The sequence below is a fragment of the Branchiostoma lanceolatum genome, chromosome 9 (genome assembly GCF_035083965.1).
Source record: "Branchiostoma lanceolatum isolate klBraLanc5 chromosome 9, klBraLanc5.hap2, whole genome shotgun sequence".
NCBI classification, from domain to species: Eukaryota; Metazoa; Chordata; class Leptocardii; order Amphioxiformes; family Branchiostomatidae; genus Branchiostoma; species Branchiostoma lanceolatum.
Genome location: NC_089730.1, coordinates 19,289,437 through 19,305,937, shown reverse-complemented (window position 1 = coordinate 19,305,937; position 16,501 = coordinate 19,289,437). Strand labels below are relative to the sequence as shown.

The following is a 16,501-nucleotide window of genomic DNA, read 5'->3' as shown; positions in this document are numbered from 1 at the left end:
TTCAAGTGATGAATTTGTGAGGATCATCCCCATAAATTGGTATCATTTTGTAGGTTTCATATTTGTGCAGCCATCAAAGTTAAGGATCATCCTCATAATTTCTATCATTTTGAGGGTATAATTTTTGATGTCCAGTCATCAAAATTCAGACTTTATGTTCAAGATCATTATCTTGAAAGAAGCCATCATTTTGAAAACTGAAGGTTTGAAACTTAGAATTGGAAGTGCAGCCAAACGAGGGTCTGCTTGGGGGCCTACTTTATGTTGAATTCAGTAGAACCCCCTCACACATTCGGCTAAATTCAAGGAATGCAATTCCACAAAATTTGGTGACCTCGCTACGAATAACGTAAGATGTACAGCTTTCCCTATATCATATGCCTTACAGAAAAGCTCAGGCATGCAGGGCCCCTTAACCTTCTCCCTGTTGAAGTTAGCTTTTTGGCAATGGCACCAAATCTTTATTGGTTACAGGATGATAAAGCAGCAGGGAAAATTAAGTTAAAGCCCTTTTTTCCGTCCCAGAACCAATAAATGAAGTTAATGGCAGAACCTACAACATGATGGCTACTTGCAAGGACAATCTGCAATACAGATTCTACTAGTACCTTTACTACTGGTAAAGACTCAGCCAAGTTGAACTGAGGGTAATCAGAGTTTTCTGGCATGGCTTCCGCAGAAGTCTATTGATAGTCGGGGTTTCATCACATTTTCAGTCCCTCTCTTGGCAAACAGACCAGGAGCCCTTTGTTGATGGGTAATTTTCTTAAATGACACCAAGGAGGTTCCTTGGTCACATGAAGCCATCAGTCAAAGCCTGGTCTTAGGATACACTTAAGAAGAACTGGATCCCACAAGGCAAAAGGAAGATCCAGAGGGGAGGACAAGAAATGACCTTTAAAAAAACAGTTATGAAGGACCTAGTAGAGAGTGGCAGACTGTGGTGGCCCACATTGGTGCCAGCTGAAAGTCGCGAAGGGTATGAGGAGTAAAGAGTAGTAAAACTAAAAGTAAAGGTAAAAGTAAGTAGAGCCAGGACTTTTTTTAAAGCAAGACAGGTACTTTTTCTTGATCCCACAACAACTTAAAGTAAAACCACCTTCCTGACCTACATCTTGTTATTTCAAGTCATGCATGGCAAAGATACAACTGTTAACAACTTTTTTCTTCATCTAGACAAGCAATTTTTCTAGATCCCACCACAGCTTTTAAACTAAAGTAAAACCACCTTCCTGACCTGCATCTTTGTTCTGACCTGGATTTCAAGTTATGAGTGGCAGAGGTCATGTACATGGTGGGCAAGGATCACATTTCACTCTCACTAGTGAAAGCAAACAGGTGAAGAAGTCAGGACTGAAGATTAGACACAGGTGTGTAGACAGATGGGTGGACTGCTGATGTCATCAGCAGCACTTACATGCCAACCTTGCAGCACGAAATGCATTAGTACTGAACTTTGAAGCTAACTTTTCACACTCTTAGGCCTAAGATCATAACTTTGATCTACAGTACTGTAATGGCTCTCAGAATTACATTTGGAGGTACCCATCAAATGGTGAACGATAAAAATCAAATGTGGTTAGAAAACAATTATACTGGTTAAGTATCAATGAAAATGGCATAGTTAGCTCAAACACACACACACAAATACATTGTAACTGAATATTTTGCCATTTCTACGTATTTAGAGTTAGACAGACTGTTTTTCACAGCTCCCACACTCGCCTCTTACTGACTACATCTGATTCATAAGAGGCAAAATATTGCAGCCAAGGGAAACTTAAGGATGGAACCCAGGCTAGGAACAACTACCAACACAGATGAACTTTCAAATACTTAGCCCAATAGTAACAAACAATTGTTACAGTTCTCTTTGGATCCAAGACATACAATAAAGTAGCCAGGTTGCAACACAGCAATGTTTGCATGCTGTGTTCATGAGAGCATGTTTACAGATGTACTATAGGGAATTAGATGTTTGCCTCTAGAGTTCAGGCTCACACACTCCTCTGTTTGGTGATGAGTCTAACAGACTGGCAGGACAGATCCTGCCTTGTGCCAGCAGGGTTTCTATTGGGGATTGAGGATTCAGCCTTGAGCTTGCCTAATCCAATAGAAAATTGGACTGTTCTTGTCATCTCAAAGTCAATGTACATCTGACAGGTTGTGTCCCATGGCCAACCCATCTCCCGTTTTGGTGACTGTGCTAGTACTAGTACTGTAAATGCATCTAAGTTTGTGTGGTATACGCAGATGCAGAGTTTCCAAGGGGGATGACATTTTCAAAAGTGGTTGTTGTCATATTGTTTATTGGTTTATTGGTTTATTGAGAAAATCCATTAGTGATGTGCCCTAAGGCACACCACTAATCTTCCTGGACTTCTAACATCAAAATAAATACATTACATAACAGTACATACAATAACAATGACAATGACAATGACAACATAACGAACGGCATAACAATATAAAGTATGTACACTAATTACAATAATTGAAGATCATAAAAATTACAGGTAATTGCAGATCATTAACATTACAACAAAGGCTCACAGATTCCTGCTTTGAAAGTTCGGACTGAAGGGGCGGTCTGTAGTTCCACCGAGAGACTATTCCACATCGAGGCAGCCCTGTACATAAATGTTTTCTTTGCGGCATTTGTCTTAGGTTTATCTAATTAATATTGTGAAAAAAAAGGTGGAATCAAGTTGATTTTTTTATGTTTTGGCAGGCCTTGTTGGTATAAAAACAATACATAACATTTTGACAGACCTAATTCTGAATACAGGAATGTTAAAGTGATTGTTTATAATCACGAGATTGGCTTAGTCTGACTTGGAATCCGTCTGCGTCCTCCAAAGTCCAATCAAATACTTCTGATCTCTCCCAGTTCTAATTATATCATGTACACTTATGCTCGTACTTACTTTATACTATAATGCACAGTTCTGTTTTACTTATCATTCACTTCTCACAAACAGCCAGACACCTTCTTCCAAAATTAGTCCTATCTTTGTCCTACATCTATATTCAAACTCCCAAATGTCTGGCCCAAATTAATGTTTGTACAAAGTTTTCAGCAGAGCTTCAGTACATGTTTCCAATGACAAATAACAAATGACCATGATAATATTGGGGAAAGACCAATTTGATGATGAACATATCTATAGTAACATCAATAAACATTTGACTGGTAATTGGTAATCCTCCTATTCTATTCTCAGACAGCAAGGAGGTTATGCAGACAGCTTTATAATTGATGAAAAAAAGTGATATGACCACACCAATGTATTTCCTGGGTTCCCTGACCTTTTTATAAGTAACAGGGCTGGGAGGAGAATTTGAATTCAACCTCATGCAGTAAAACTGTGTACATACCAAAGTATATAGACTTTCCCCTCAGACTCTGAGTTCATGTTTAAGTTCCAGTTCAGCATATTTTCATTAATTCTGAGATCCAACAAAATAAATTTGTATGGCCTTAAAGGCACTCCAATCGGCTGAATCATAAAAGATCATTGGTCCAACTTTCATCTCAGCATCAGAGTCAGACGGATTTAACCAATTCGTCAAGCTATGATAGTACAGACTTTCCTATCAGACTCTGCATCATATTTAACCTGATCTTCCAGTTTAGAATATTTTCTTTAACGTCCAACAAATCAATTTGTTATGGCCTAACTTTATTTCTATCTGCTGAATCATAAAAGATCATTTGCCCCACTTTCACATTTCAATATTTGTGAAAAGACTTCCCCTCAGACTCTCTTTCCAATTGTTCAACTTGATCTTCAAGTTCAACCAATGAATCAATTTGGTGTGGCCCTAAATTTATTCCTATCTGTTTAATCATAAAAGATCATTTGTCCAACGTTCATCTCAGCATCAGATTCAGAATCAGACGGATTTAACCAATTCGTCAAGCTATGATAGTACAGACTTTCCCATCAGACTCTGCATCATATTTAACCTGATCTCCCAGTTTAGAACGTCCAACAAATCAATTTGTTATGGCCTAACTTTATTTCTATCTGCTGAATCATAAAAGATCATTTGCCCCACTTTCACATTTTAACATTTGTGAAAAAAGACTTCCCCTCAGACTCTCGTTCCGTGTTCAATTTGATCTTCCAGGTCAACCAATGAATCAATTTGGTGTGGCCCTAAATTTATTTCAAATCTGCTGAATCATAAAATATCATTTGCCCCACTTTCATCAAAATCAGAGTCAGGCAGGTTTTAACACAATTCATCAAGCTACCAATTGCAAGGTACAGAATTTATTTTCAGACTGATTTCATGTTCAATTTGATCTTCCAGGTCAACCAATGAATCAATTTGTTATGGCCCTAAATTTATTCCAATCTGCTGAATCATAAAAGATCATTTGCCCCACTTTCATCTCAGCATCAGAGGGGTCTTACGTTCCTCGAGCTCAGGTGATCCTCCCCTAATAAAAACAGCCCCCCCTAGCACAGTAAATCCTCATTATCCGCTAATACTGCAGCAGCAGGCGAACAGCCGCCAGACGGGCATGTCATAATTGTGTTAGCCGGCCGGCGAGCAGTGATGTCATGTTCCTGACTCGGTTAGCGTCGGTGGAGAGTCAGACGCTGGCGGGGAGGACAGCACGACCAGCTTTAATTATTCATGTTATTCCGGCTGAGGGGAAACTTAACTGTCGATGCTGCTCTCTTCTGTGGCCTTTTCTTTCTTATTATTCCTCGTCAGCAGCAAATTATTGTTCACAGTATTACAAGATGAAAATATTTTCTACAACAGAAAGTAACTCCAAGAGCTAGCTCTTTTCAGTGGCCTTTTCTTTCTTATAACTCCTTGTCAGCAGCAAATAACTATTCACAGTTACTGAGTATTACAAGATGAAAATATATTCTACAACAGAAAGTAACTCCATGAACTAAGGGAACTCGCAAGGTGTCAGAGACAGAGGAAGAAGATGAAGAAAAAAGACTGAATGGATGATGATGATGATGTATCAGATGTTACAAGATTTTACAAGAATCAGACTGACAAAATGCATTGCTTCTTTTTCTCTAAAAGTCTAATTGAAACTTTCTCCTAGTCCTTTTCATTCTACTATTCCTTGTCAGCATGATACGACTGGTGATTGGGAATAAAATCAATTAATGTTTTATCCAACACTACAACAGAGACAAAATGACATATGTATTTGTCAAATACACCTTATCAACAAGTACAACTAATAATGGGCAATATGGCTGTAACATCAGATCCAATTATTCAGTACATTTATTTTCGCAGGGATTTAATTTCGTGCTAGGAATGGAAAAGAGGTTTTCTCAGTGACTGCTAGCTAGTTCTGATAATGTCAAGGATAAAGGGTCGTTCGGTGTAATATAACCAGATCCTGCCATGCGTGCCTGCAAACTAGCAGCAGCAAAGCTGGTGTGCTACGCTGAAGAGCGGTTATTCCAGCTATACAGATACAGTCATACAGATACAGAAGCTGGTGTGTTACACTGAAAAAGTTATACCGGCTATACAGAAACAGATACAGAACTGTCAGAAGCTGGTGTTTTACACCTAAAGGCGGCTATGCATAATTTTACAGATACATGTACAGATACAGTCACTCCCCCTCCACCCCCCTACAGGTAATGACACCCCTCCCTCTAACCTCCCCCCCCCCCAACCTTGCAGGCAGTGAACCCCCCTGTAACATGACACTTAACACATAAAAAGACACCCCCTACCCAGACAGTGTTTACATGTCGCTCATGAATAACGGCGCAGTCATCTGTAAAACCATAACAACAGAAGGCAACTGCTACAACGGCTCGCTATCAGTTTCAACAACAGGTTCGTTTGTTGTGGAAGGGGGATTCAGTTGACATTGACCGCTAACGGTTCTTCTGTCTAACCGTAAATATCTGGCTGTATTCAGTCCGTCTGGCGTACTGAGAATCGCACGTCTGACATTCACAACCTATTGTTGTACTGTCACTAAATATTACAATCAAAAATAGGCATATTATATATTCCTTTAGATCATTTATAGTGAGCTAATGTGTGTTTGGAGAAGTGTTTTTGAAGGATCTAGAGAGAAACCCTCACCTCTTTCCTCCTGTCTCCCCCCGGCCGTGTGACCAGGGCCGTCCCCTCGCACACCACGGCGCAGTCCGCCACGAACGGGCCCTGCGGACACTCCTCCTCGGGAGACAGCTCGAGCACGCCCGCCCCCAGCCGCCGCAGCGCCCCGGTGAACTTCTCCCACTCGCCGCGGGCCTGGTCGACGTTGACGTGTCCTTTGGACCCGTTGTTGGCGGTGGAGGTGGGCTGGGAGGCCGCGGACTCGGGAACGCGGCACACCAGCGCTGTAGTGTACTGTCCATACCACCAGTCCGCCATCTTGAAAGTGAGAGTGAAACCTGGAGGGTGTCTATGGGGGTTGTTGGAAAGTGAGAGTGGCGGCGATAACAAAGGGCGGTCGATATTGGGCGGCTTACCGTTACTCTTCAAGCAGATGTTGGGAGGATAGATCGTAACGTTTCAGGTTAATTACCCTTTTTTCTGATATGTGGTTTCCAAGGATATTCACAAAAGTTGGACGTTCAAAAAGCAGGGTAGCCAGACAACATTAATCTAATTGTGTTGACATAAGTGTTCATATGAATAAGAAAATATAATTTAGTATAAACATGTCGGGCACGGCGTCGATATCAAAATAGGATTATATTTCAAGATCTTACCTTTTTTAATACATGACGTAAAAGATATTAATGATATCAAATGTGAGATTTGGCGATAGTTGTAAGAGGAAAGTTCCTAATTTGAAATGCCGTTATATACTGTACAGGCACGTGTGTATGCGTTGGTTCGGCATTCGGTGTTCATTATTCAACCACTAGATGCATTCAACTTTTAAAGAAATATAATTCTTATGCCGCTGCTTTTATTCCGTTCAATGTGCATTTGCGGGAACAAGGAAACGATTACAAGAAATTTAGAGCGGCCTCATAGACATAGGTTTTTATTCATAGCCTGTGAAATTCGGCCGGGACATTGACCGACTGATGGCCTCTGTACCGCGCACTTTACCACGTTTCCCTGATCCGGCTATTTCGCCCGCAAATCCTACCAATTATAGCCCCTGTGTGGACGGTGTTCCGTTCTGAACTTGAGCTATGGGGATCGCCACCTGGAGGTCACAGGTCGTGACCTTGGCCGTCGCTCATAATAGCGGAATGCAGAAGGCAGGCGGGAGGGCGTGAGAGCCGCGATGGTCCCGACATCTGGGCCGACATCTCACAGGGAATGTTGCGGTTCTTTTACATGTTTATCTTGTATCTATTACCTTTCAACATGCTTTGTTATGACGTGTTACTGTTAGCCCAGTGCGACAAAATTTGCAATAAAGGTCTTCATCCATTCGTTCATTTGAAATGGACAACTTTAAATATAGTCCAGTGTGGCAAAAATGTGCAATATGGGTCTTCATTTATACGTTTTCATTCATTTGAAACCGACAACTTAGCCCAATGTGGCAATATGTGCAACAAAGGTCATTCATTAATTTCAGACAGACAACTGTAGTGCCCTAGTCTCCAAGCAGATGTTAGGGTTGAAGATCGTGATGGTGTCAGATTGCCGGGTTTGTCGCCTTATCCCAGCCCGGGCCGTCCCGTTTGGGTTCGCTTCTCCCGGATCGCTTCCCTTGCTACTCTCCAAGCAGAGGAGTGGGTCCGGCAGGTTTTTGGCGTGTTTTTAGGCGTTTTTGTCGGGCCATCTACTTCGTCATGGTTTCTTTGTCTCTATAACCCGCACCCACTCCTCTGCTTGGAGAGTATTTCCTTGCCGATCGCGAGCATTCTGAGGGAGGGCGATCAGAGAAGCGGGCAAAGAGGCCATTTCGTGCAGTGGTTATGTCATACCTGGGCGGGATAACGCTTCGGGTGTTCCCGACTGGTCTGTATCTGACGCCGGTTTAGTTATGTCCTATACCGGCTTGGTCACGATATTAAACGGATGTTCTATTTTGGGTTATGTCATACGGTCATACCTGGGCCGCGAAAACGTTCGATACGGGTGTTCCGGTCCGGGTGATAATTTTCCGTATCACACGGGGTTCTAAGTTGTATCACACGGGCTTCCATAGAATATTTAGAATGCATTTCGAGTGCGCCGGTTGCGCCGCTATCGAAAATTCGAATACCGGATTGGGAGGTTGGAATCAATGTATCCTACCGGCGGTCGGGCTGGTACCTCGGGTGATACAGAATACGGCCCGTGTTGTATTCTATATGTATCAAAATGTAGCGTTCTTCCCCAGGTCCTGAACCATGTAACTGTAGTTCTTGTTCAAATCAGTAGGTGACGCTGCAACCTGTTACCACTGCAACGCAGTGGTCAATCTCTAATGCATCAACCATGAATAGTAGTATCATGTATGTAATTATCAAGCAATTATGAAAGTTTTAACCCTTAAGCTGCCAGGTTTTTTAGCCAAGTAAAAATCAAAAATGTTCGACCCCTGACCTCCCTCACGAAACCCGCGAAACACCCGGCGGCGCTAACTCCCCTAACTTCCCGGCTTCGCGCGCTACACGCACGCAAAGCTGTTTTGTTCTGGGGAATACCCTATCCCGGTTATAACCGGGTCCAGCACACAAGGCATATTTCTGTATCCCTAATTAAGTCGGGACTGGCAGCTTAAGGTTTTTTTTTCATATCATAGTCAAGAATGTTGTGCTATTGTACACATTTGTGCATTGTGGTACTGTATCATGAAAACTATTGGTGCATGTATGTATATTTGTATGTATGTATGAATGTTGGCAGACCTCGCACAGTGAGGATGCAGGCTGCAATTTAGAAGAACTACCGAGAGCAATGGAGGACAGGGAGGACTGGAGGAGGAGGACGATGTTCATCCGTGACACTTTCACGACAAGATGATGATGATGTATGATGGTCAAATTATGCACCACGTCCACAGAGGTGCATATGTAGAGCGCTGATCACATGAAGTTGTTTCGGAAGCAATGTAAATTAATACAAGAATAACTAGTATGAAAGAAAACATGAAACATCATTCTTCAACTCCTTGTTTTTTATCAAAAGCTTTTCATCAAAGTTACAACAAATCAAGTTGTGCAGAAATCGATTGAACTTTGTGCGCGAATTATACCAAATGGTGAGTACGAGAAATGAGAACACAATACGGTACAAAAAAGGAAACATCGACACAGAACAAATCAACAATACTCTGAGCTAAAACAATTTGGCAAAACTATGTAGCTGCTAAAAGAACATCTATTTCTGATGTATAAAGATTCGACAAACATAGCTCAATCATCTGAATTCATTTTCAAAGAAATTAAACATTTATATTGAAATTATAAAATCTTCCCAAACTTTCTTTGTTCTATCTAGCAATAAAATCAAAACCATCATTTCTACCTTAAAAGCAACGTAAGTTATTCAGAATTCTAGGCCACGTCATTGATCATATCAAAAAAATTTCCTTTGGCAACTTTTAGAATGAGCTGACACGGGTATTGGTCTAACCCGGAAGCCAGAGTATTATTACATGTACGTTCCAAACAAAAGTCCGACTCGTAGAGCCTACTTATGCTAGGGTCACATTTCCAACCCGGGGCCCGGCCGGGCAGCTTGTGGGAACGAAAACTATGATATAAAAGACAACAAAACACACAAAAGTTTGAAAAATTATTCCTTACCATACGTTATGTATTTTCTTGATATGCATCTTTTATTCTTTGTTTTATCAAACAGCCCGGTCGGGCCCCGGCTTGGAAATGTGACCGTAGCATAAGGAGGTTAGCGGCTATGTCCCTGCCCCCGGCGGTAGCTGGAGGTTGATTTAATAATACGGGGCTAAGGCGCTTAGAGACCGAGTAGCATACTGAAGTCATCCGGAGCACTCAGGGTGGTGTTTGTCTAGACTCCATAATGTTGCTGGAAATAGTAGTAATTGGCCAAATAACCTGAAAGTATGCCAGAGGAGTCAGCCAGCCATAGAGTACAGTCCCTAGGTTTCAAACTGTACTCTTTGACTCTTTAACTCCACTAGCATATACGTTACATTTGTATAATATTGTCTAAATTGTCTATTTGACCAATGTCACCAATCTCTAGCAACCTATGGGGTCTAGTGTTTCGCCAAAAATAATTACTCAAGCAATTAGATAAAATTTTGAAACAGTCAGACGTTTCAGACAGCATCCACTGTCTTTCGTCAGTGACTGATTATGACGATAGGACTGAGAACACCAGGTTTTATACCAAAACTCTGAATAGGTATGTTAATGAGGTTAAGACAATTTAGGATGTCTTGAAGTAGTCTTTAAAAGAAGATTAATTGAAGACAAAGTTTTGTGCCAATAGTTCAATTAGCTACTGTTGATTTTAGTACAGTAACTAAATATTGTTCGTCCGGGGGTGGGGGATGGTGGGCAGTACATTATCCCAAGTGCCTGAAAGTTCAACTAACTAGTGTGTGTCCCTAGATGAGGATAGAGCAGCAGGTCAGCGATCCGTCCACCTTCGCCAGCTCCTTGTTTGATACCTGGACCCGGGGATACGCCAGGTGAGCTGCCGCGTACGTCTGGGGACAACACAAAACGGACGGATGGTAGTACAATAATAAACATGAACAAAGTTACAAACAGCAATATGTTACGTGTCGTTGGAACAGTGATTATGATTTCTATAATTTATAATTTTGTATAATTTAGTTTAGCCGCTTTCTTAAACTTATTTTGTACCCTGTTCCTTTATCTATGTTATCTTATTTATCATGACCGGCGAATATGACGCAATCATCGTCGTCATCAACAGTGTTATTCACCTGCAGTTGCTGAAACCTGCAACAGTTTCATTCAGTCTCTGTTTTTTTCATTTTCATGTCGCATGATGAGATAAAATTCCGTTCAGCACAGTCGATCCACACCGAATCTTTGGCTGAACTTTAATCGACCCAATGAATTTGGACATGTGGCCCTACGGTCACGCGTCGTCGGCAAAGTGTCAGTTACTCTGAAGAAGGCCGAAAATAGTACTCTCCAAGCAGAGGTTAGGTCCGGCTGGATGTCGTGCGACATAAAGAAAACGTGACAATTTAAAAGCCCGACAAAAACGCCTAAAATCACGTCAAAAACCACCTTGAGCCGAACCTCTGTTTGGAGAGCACGAAAATAAATCTCCCCCTGTCTGTCAGTCTCTCTGCATTTCTCTGTCTTTCTGTCTACCTCTATTTCTTTCTTTATTTATTTTACTTTGTTAAATTATACGGAAAAGGGGGAAATCTCACCTTTGCACTTTTGGGAAACTCGTCCGCCGCGCAATGAATCATGGTCCCATTCACGAACATGCAGTTAGCGGCCCCGTCATCCGGGATATTTAGTACGGCGTACTTGTGGTCGCCACGGGCCCGGATCTCCTGCGTTTACCCAAAATAGAAATAAGACAATAAAACTAGGACACATTCTTTTAATAAATCCAATAAACATTAGTTTGCATAGGCGTCATAGACCAAACCATGGTCTTGAGAAACGGAAACTAGCTGTGTAAAACTAAGGTATTAAGGTAAGCAAGCGAAAAGATTAAGCCAGCGGTTACCGCACTGTAAATGCATTTAAGTTCGCCTGGTTTTTATTTGGCGCTAAGGCGAAAATGGAGTGTTCGCGGTGGTTTTAAGTTTGCGGCAGTGCTATAGTATTGGACAAAAATGTTCGTGGTGGTTTTAAATTCGCGGTGAAACGGTCGCCGCGAAAAAATCGCGAACATAAAACCACCGCGAACATTTCTCTACCACGGAGGATGGTACCCAGGCTAGGGCCTAGCATGAGAAAATGATCATGATCCAAACCTGCCACGCCTTCTGCGCCTCCGGTCCCTCACCCACCGCCATGACGTCAGGCGCAGCCATGGTGCAGAAACACTTCAGGTGGAGCCCTCTAGCGACCGGGATGGTAGTGACACTGTAGTCGGGGAAGGTCTCTGCCAGAATGCGCGCCCCAGCCTCGTTGGTCCGGTTGCTCAAGCCGACGAAGAATTCCTTTCCTTGGTGTTTAAAAAGAGGAGAATTCAAGACATCGCAGTGGCCAACAACGTCATTTGTACACAAAATAAGAATTCATAAATAGTCGACGTTTCAGAGAGCGCCGACTGTCGCCTTTCTGGGGGCAGCACTGGCTAGTTCTACTTCGCACTGCAACTAGGTGTCGCTGCTGCAGTGTGAAGAGATCGGTCCTAAACGTGACTGAGTTTGTATCCCCCTCGTCATCATCAACATAAGGAAACTATTCATTTTCGCGGATAAAGAACGATTATTATAAGAAAGGGGAACATAAACCTGTCTTCCGGTGCCTCTGACAGAGACCTACGTGAACGCTCGCCCTCGTTAGCTAAAGTTACCTGTGAAAAGAACGTCCCCTCCGTCCATAGTGGCCTCGTCCTCCACCATGTGAACCACCTCCAGCCCGAGGTCCGCCTCTAGAACCTTCTTCACGGCGTGAACCTGGGAAATAGAACGTTCGAACTCACGTGACCATGACGTAATGTGGCCTCCGCCATTTTGGTTGGTTAAAGACACACACCAAGAACATGCAGTTGTTTTGCCTCTGTATGGTTTGATGGTTTGAAGAAGAATGAACAAACCAATGAATGAATGAATGAATGAATCAAAGAATAAAGCAATGAATGGGGCAATGAATGAATGAATGGATGGATGAATAAATGAATGAAAACTTTTATTGTAGCTTTGCGACCTAACGGTTTTATCTTATTGTTCGAGACTTTGCTTGTTGATTGTTGATTTGATTGTTCGCCTCAAAAAAAAAACGCCGTCACTCCTTAAAGTCTGCGAAGGAGGCTAGGGCCTGGGGAAACATCGCCCTTCTGACCGCTAGATGAAAGACCATACCCGCGAGACTGTTGGCACGCTCCTTGGTAACAAGCTTGCCAGAATGCAGATACTGATATAGTCCAAAGAGGTTATATAACCTCCATGGATAGTCAGAATCCTTTAGACGGCTAGGCTGTCACTAATGTAACCGTCGCGCTTCCGACATGTCGACACAGATGCTTATAAATATGGCACATCTAGGAATACGCACACATGCAGGGAAACTGTTTGACAACGACGACTGGTACACCATTCAGCAGAAATAGTCGAGTAGAAAGTAAGAGAGCCTGTTTCAAAACTACAGCCATGTCACATGTATAGTGTATTTAAGGGCCCTGCACAAAGAATCGTGGCGTACATATCGCATTGGAATACCTCATGTCAAAAGGGTTAAAGAGGTTGTTTAACACAAAGAAAGCACGTACGTGAGGACGCAATATGTTAATCATTAACCCAGTGAACAGTGCCCCGGGTCGATGTGTGTTCTCAAATAGTGTCTGCTGAGCTATCATTTGTTGGGCATGAGTAATCGAAATAAGTATCAAAACATACTGGTGTAGAGGATTTGAATTTGCTATAAATACACTTTTCGTAGTCTGTATAACGCAAACTCCAGCTGTCCGGGGATTTCTGTCCCCTCCCCGTGGCTATGCAGTTACAGGGCGGCATGCAGTTACAGGGCGGCAAGCCGTTACAGGAGCTTGATTGAATTCAGGCAACACTTTTCGTGGGTGGACTTTAATCTGGATCTAGAAAAGGGTGCGTGATGTCAATTCATGATCAGAGATTAGAATGATGAAGGGTAATTCTGGAACACAGGAGGTTATTGGCGGGAATTAATCTCGGTCCAGTTTGCAGCTGTACTGAAATACGATATCCCACTGATCAGAATGAAAGACCATCTAAATAGTAAATGCAAATACAGGCTAAATAGACTAAGAAACTTGATCAGTCACTGACAAAATCCAGATCTTGCTCACTTGCTGACAAAAGGTGGCGGATGCTACGCGAAATGCCTGAACGTTTCCAAATTCTATCCAGTTGCTTAAGTACCTAGGCCTGTTATATTTCGTATCTTATTACCTGGATATCTAAGCTTCTTCATACTCTTTTCTGCCCTCCACATTGCCTTCCCGGGGGGCTGTGGACAGTAGGATTCGGAGGGGTTTGCGGATTCGATGGGGTGGTCTACAGGGGTGGGCTAGTGGGGTGGGCTACCTCAGCATCTACCCTTTCTGGACCTCAAGGCTGTGCATGGGGGTTTGGCCTCTTATGGAATTTCCTTGAAGAGGATCTGGGTCAAGCTGTGGGTGGGCTAGAGGGAAGGTAACAGCACCAAGACTGGTAGAAAAGCCATTTATCATAAACAAACTTCTAAGTACTCAGTATACAATTAATTAGGATTTTAGGGAAGAGGTACAAGGGGAAATAAACTGGAAGTTGCATAGAACAGCTAGGGAATGAGAGAGCCTGTGTTTGACAAAATTCAAAACATAAGTCTCACATTTAGACTAGAATGTACCTGAATGCATGTGCTTGCATACAATGTACAATGTATTTGTGGTTATGTGTGTCAGTGTGCACGAGCGTGGGTTGGAATGTTTTAAGTGTGTGTGTTTGTACAATGTATAGTGTTGCTTTTGATGCTCATTTCTTTCTTGTAGCCACAATTCTACTGTCCTGTTGGCCTGACTGAGCAGTATATAAAGGAACAGGGAACATAGCCCTCCATGTTTAGAAATCTAAAACTGGGGATAACAAACTCCTGCACGATGTAAATGTATGCAGTATGCTCATTGCCCACCTCCACCCCCCACTGTAGCATCCCCAAAGCAATATAATCCTTCAGCAAAATAAAGCATTCTTTCCGGCCCTCCCACAGAGTGACCCATCTTTTCCTCAAGGAAATTCCATTCAATGCTAAACCCCCATGTACAGCCTTGAGGTCCAGAAAGGGTAGATGCTGAGGTAGCCCACCCCACTAGCCCACCCCTGTAGACCACCCCATCGAATCCGCAAACCCGGATTCGGAGAGGGGCTAACAGTGACCGAGATGTCTTTCATTGGCCTTCGTCTCCCGATGGGGAGGCATTGAAAATTCGTTCGCTCGTTTGATGATTTGTTCAGACCATTGTAGTGCCTATGCCTAGTGGCACATATGTATTACAGGGCATCATGTTTCCTTGCTGTTTCAGTACGTAGCTATAGCTAGGTATGATTTAACAGGAAGGCCGGCTGCTAAGCTCTTCATTATTAAACTTGCCCGAGGCACCTCCTCTGACCCCCATTTTACGTCCCTTCGGAAGTTCCGAAAGGCATTAACGTTACTTGGGATGAATAACAATAGCCGGGGATCGAACTTTTGACCCTTGGGTCCAGAAAAAACGTTAAGCATAGATGTGATCACTCAGTGTCAGAAAACGTTATATCTAGAGCTCTGACAAAAAGACATAATTTGCATCATTTCAGACACAAGTGTTTAATCAAGGGGATTACATGTAAGTTGAGATTCTAAATCTGAGCTTATTTGTACACAATCATGGCTTCAAAGCATAAAGCTTTCTGGTATTAAATCTTATTTTAACCTCCTTGCTAATACATAGAACTTAGAAGACACAGAACAGCGTAGGTATGACACTAAGTTTACCATACATTGCATCCGTTACAACCGTTGTGTAATAAAGTTTGAATGTAATTAATACCTCTCCTCGCCTGCTGGGGTGTCCGGGTCGGGTCACCAGTGCGGTACCATTGCACACCACGGCACAGTCTTCCACGAACGGGCAGTCGGGGTGTTCCTCGGCGGCCGGGAGTTCGACTATCCTCAGCCCCAGGTCCCTCAGAGTCTGCACGTACACTGCCTTCTCCTGACGGGCCTTCTCCACGTCTACATAGTCCCTCTGTTCGGCCTGGATCAGCGCTTCGTACCGTACGGAGTCCGGGATGCCCCGTACTACCGCCGTATGGTACCGCCCGTACGCCGCCATCTTGTTTCGTTGCGGGTCAGACGTCAAGGTCATGGATAAGGTCATAAAAATTATGGCCGTAGCATATTTCGTCCACAACGGTTGTGTAACGTTAAGAACAGAGCCATTTTCACTTGCTGAAGTGTGTACATGTAAGCTTTACGTGCAAAGATACTCCTAACATCTAACAAATAATCGAAAAAATGTAGGTCAGATGTCAAGCAAGGTCAATGCCTTTGTTGCATAACCGGTCTGTTACCATTACTTAGAGCCACTTCAAGTACGGTTCCTGGCGTTCTATCCGTCTTGACAAAAGTTGTTAAAAAACGGAATTGACAATCAATATAAAGAAACAAGACACCCCCCCCCCCCCATACACAGTACAGAACTGCTTGAAGTTGAAGGTCTTTATTACGCAATATTGCAGACGAAAACATCGCCATCTTGGACCTGCTCATGTTTAATTAGTCCACCAACATGGCGGCGGTAGTCATCTTTTAGTTGTGACGTCACGTCGCGTACCTACAGGACCCGAGATAATGTACTTTTCGACAGAGAACGAGACTTTAATACACACCTGTTTCATTAGCATATAAAAGGCTATAGTGCGTGTGGGAGGCGATTC

General features: G+C 42.8%; 2 protein-coding genes across 2 annotated transcripts in view; both read right to left on the bottom strand.

Moving 5' to 3' along the window:
* The window catches only part of LOC136442218 (N(G),N(G)-dimethylarginine dimethylaminohydrolase 1-like), a 28,078-nt gene extending 21,645 nt beyond the window's left edge, over positions 1 to 6,433 (bottom strand). Inside the window, exon 1 of the mRNA XM_066438971.1 lies at positions 6,097 to 6,433. Coding sequence (XP_066295068.1) covers positions 6,097 to 6,390 — 294 coding nt within the window. The 5' untranslated portion in view covers positions 6,391 to 6,433. The remainder of the gene's footprint in view (positions 1 to 6,096) is intronic.
* Positions 6,434 to 9,073: 2,640 nt separating this feature from the next.
* LOC136442128 (N(G),N(G)-dimethylarginine dimethylaminohydrolase 1-like) lies at positions 9,074 to 16,162 on the bottom strand. Its single transcript, XM_066438788.1, has 5 exons — positions 15,613 to 16,162; positions 12,421 to 12,523; positions 11,873 to 12,066; positions 11,315 to 11,443; positions 9,074 to 10,609 (listed from the first exon to the last, which is right to left on the bottom strand). Exons 1-5 carry the CDS (start codon positions 15,940 to 15,942, stop codon positions 10,508 to 10,510), a joined length of 858 nt encoding a protein of 285 aa, XP_066294885.1. The 5' UTR covers positions 15,943 to 16,162; the 3' UTR covers positions 9,074 to 10,507.
* Positions 16,163 to 16,501: the final 339 nt, after the last annotated feature.

Coding starts and splice junctions, on each gene's coding strand:
- LOC136442128 (XM_066438788.1), bottom strand. CDS start 15,942: ATGACCTTATCCATGACCTTGACGTCTGACCCGCAACGAAACAAGATG. Junction 11,444..11,872: donor AGGCGCAGAAGGCGTGGCAG/GTTTGGATCATG, acceptor GGGTAAACGCAG/GAGATCCGGGCCCGTGGCGA. Junction 10,610..11,314: donor AGTTTCCCAAAAGTGCAAAG/GTGAGATTTCCC, acceptor TGTTGTCCCCAG/ACGTACGCGGCAGCTCACCT.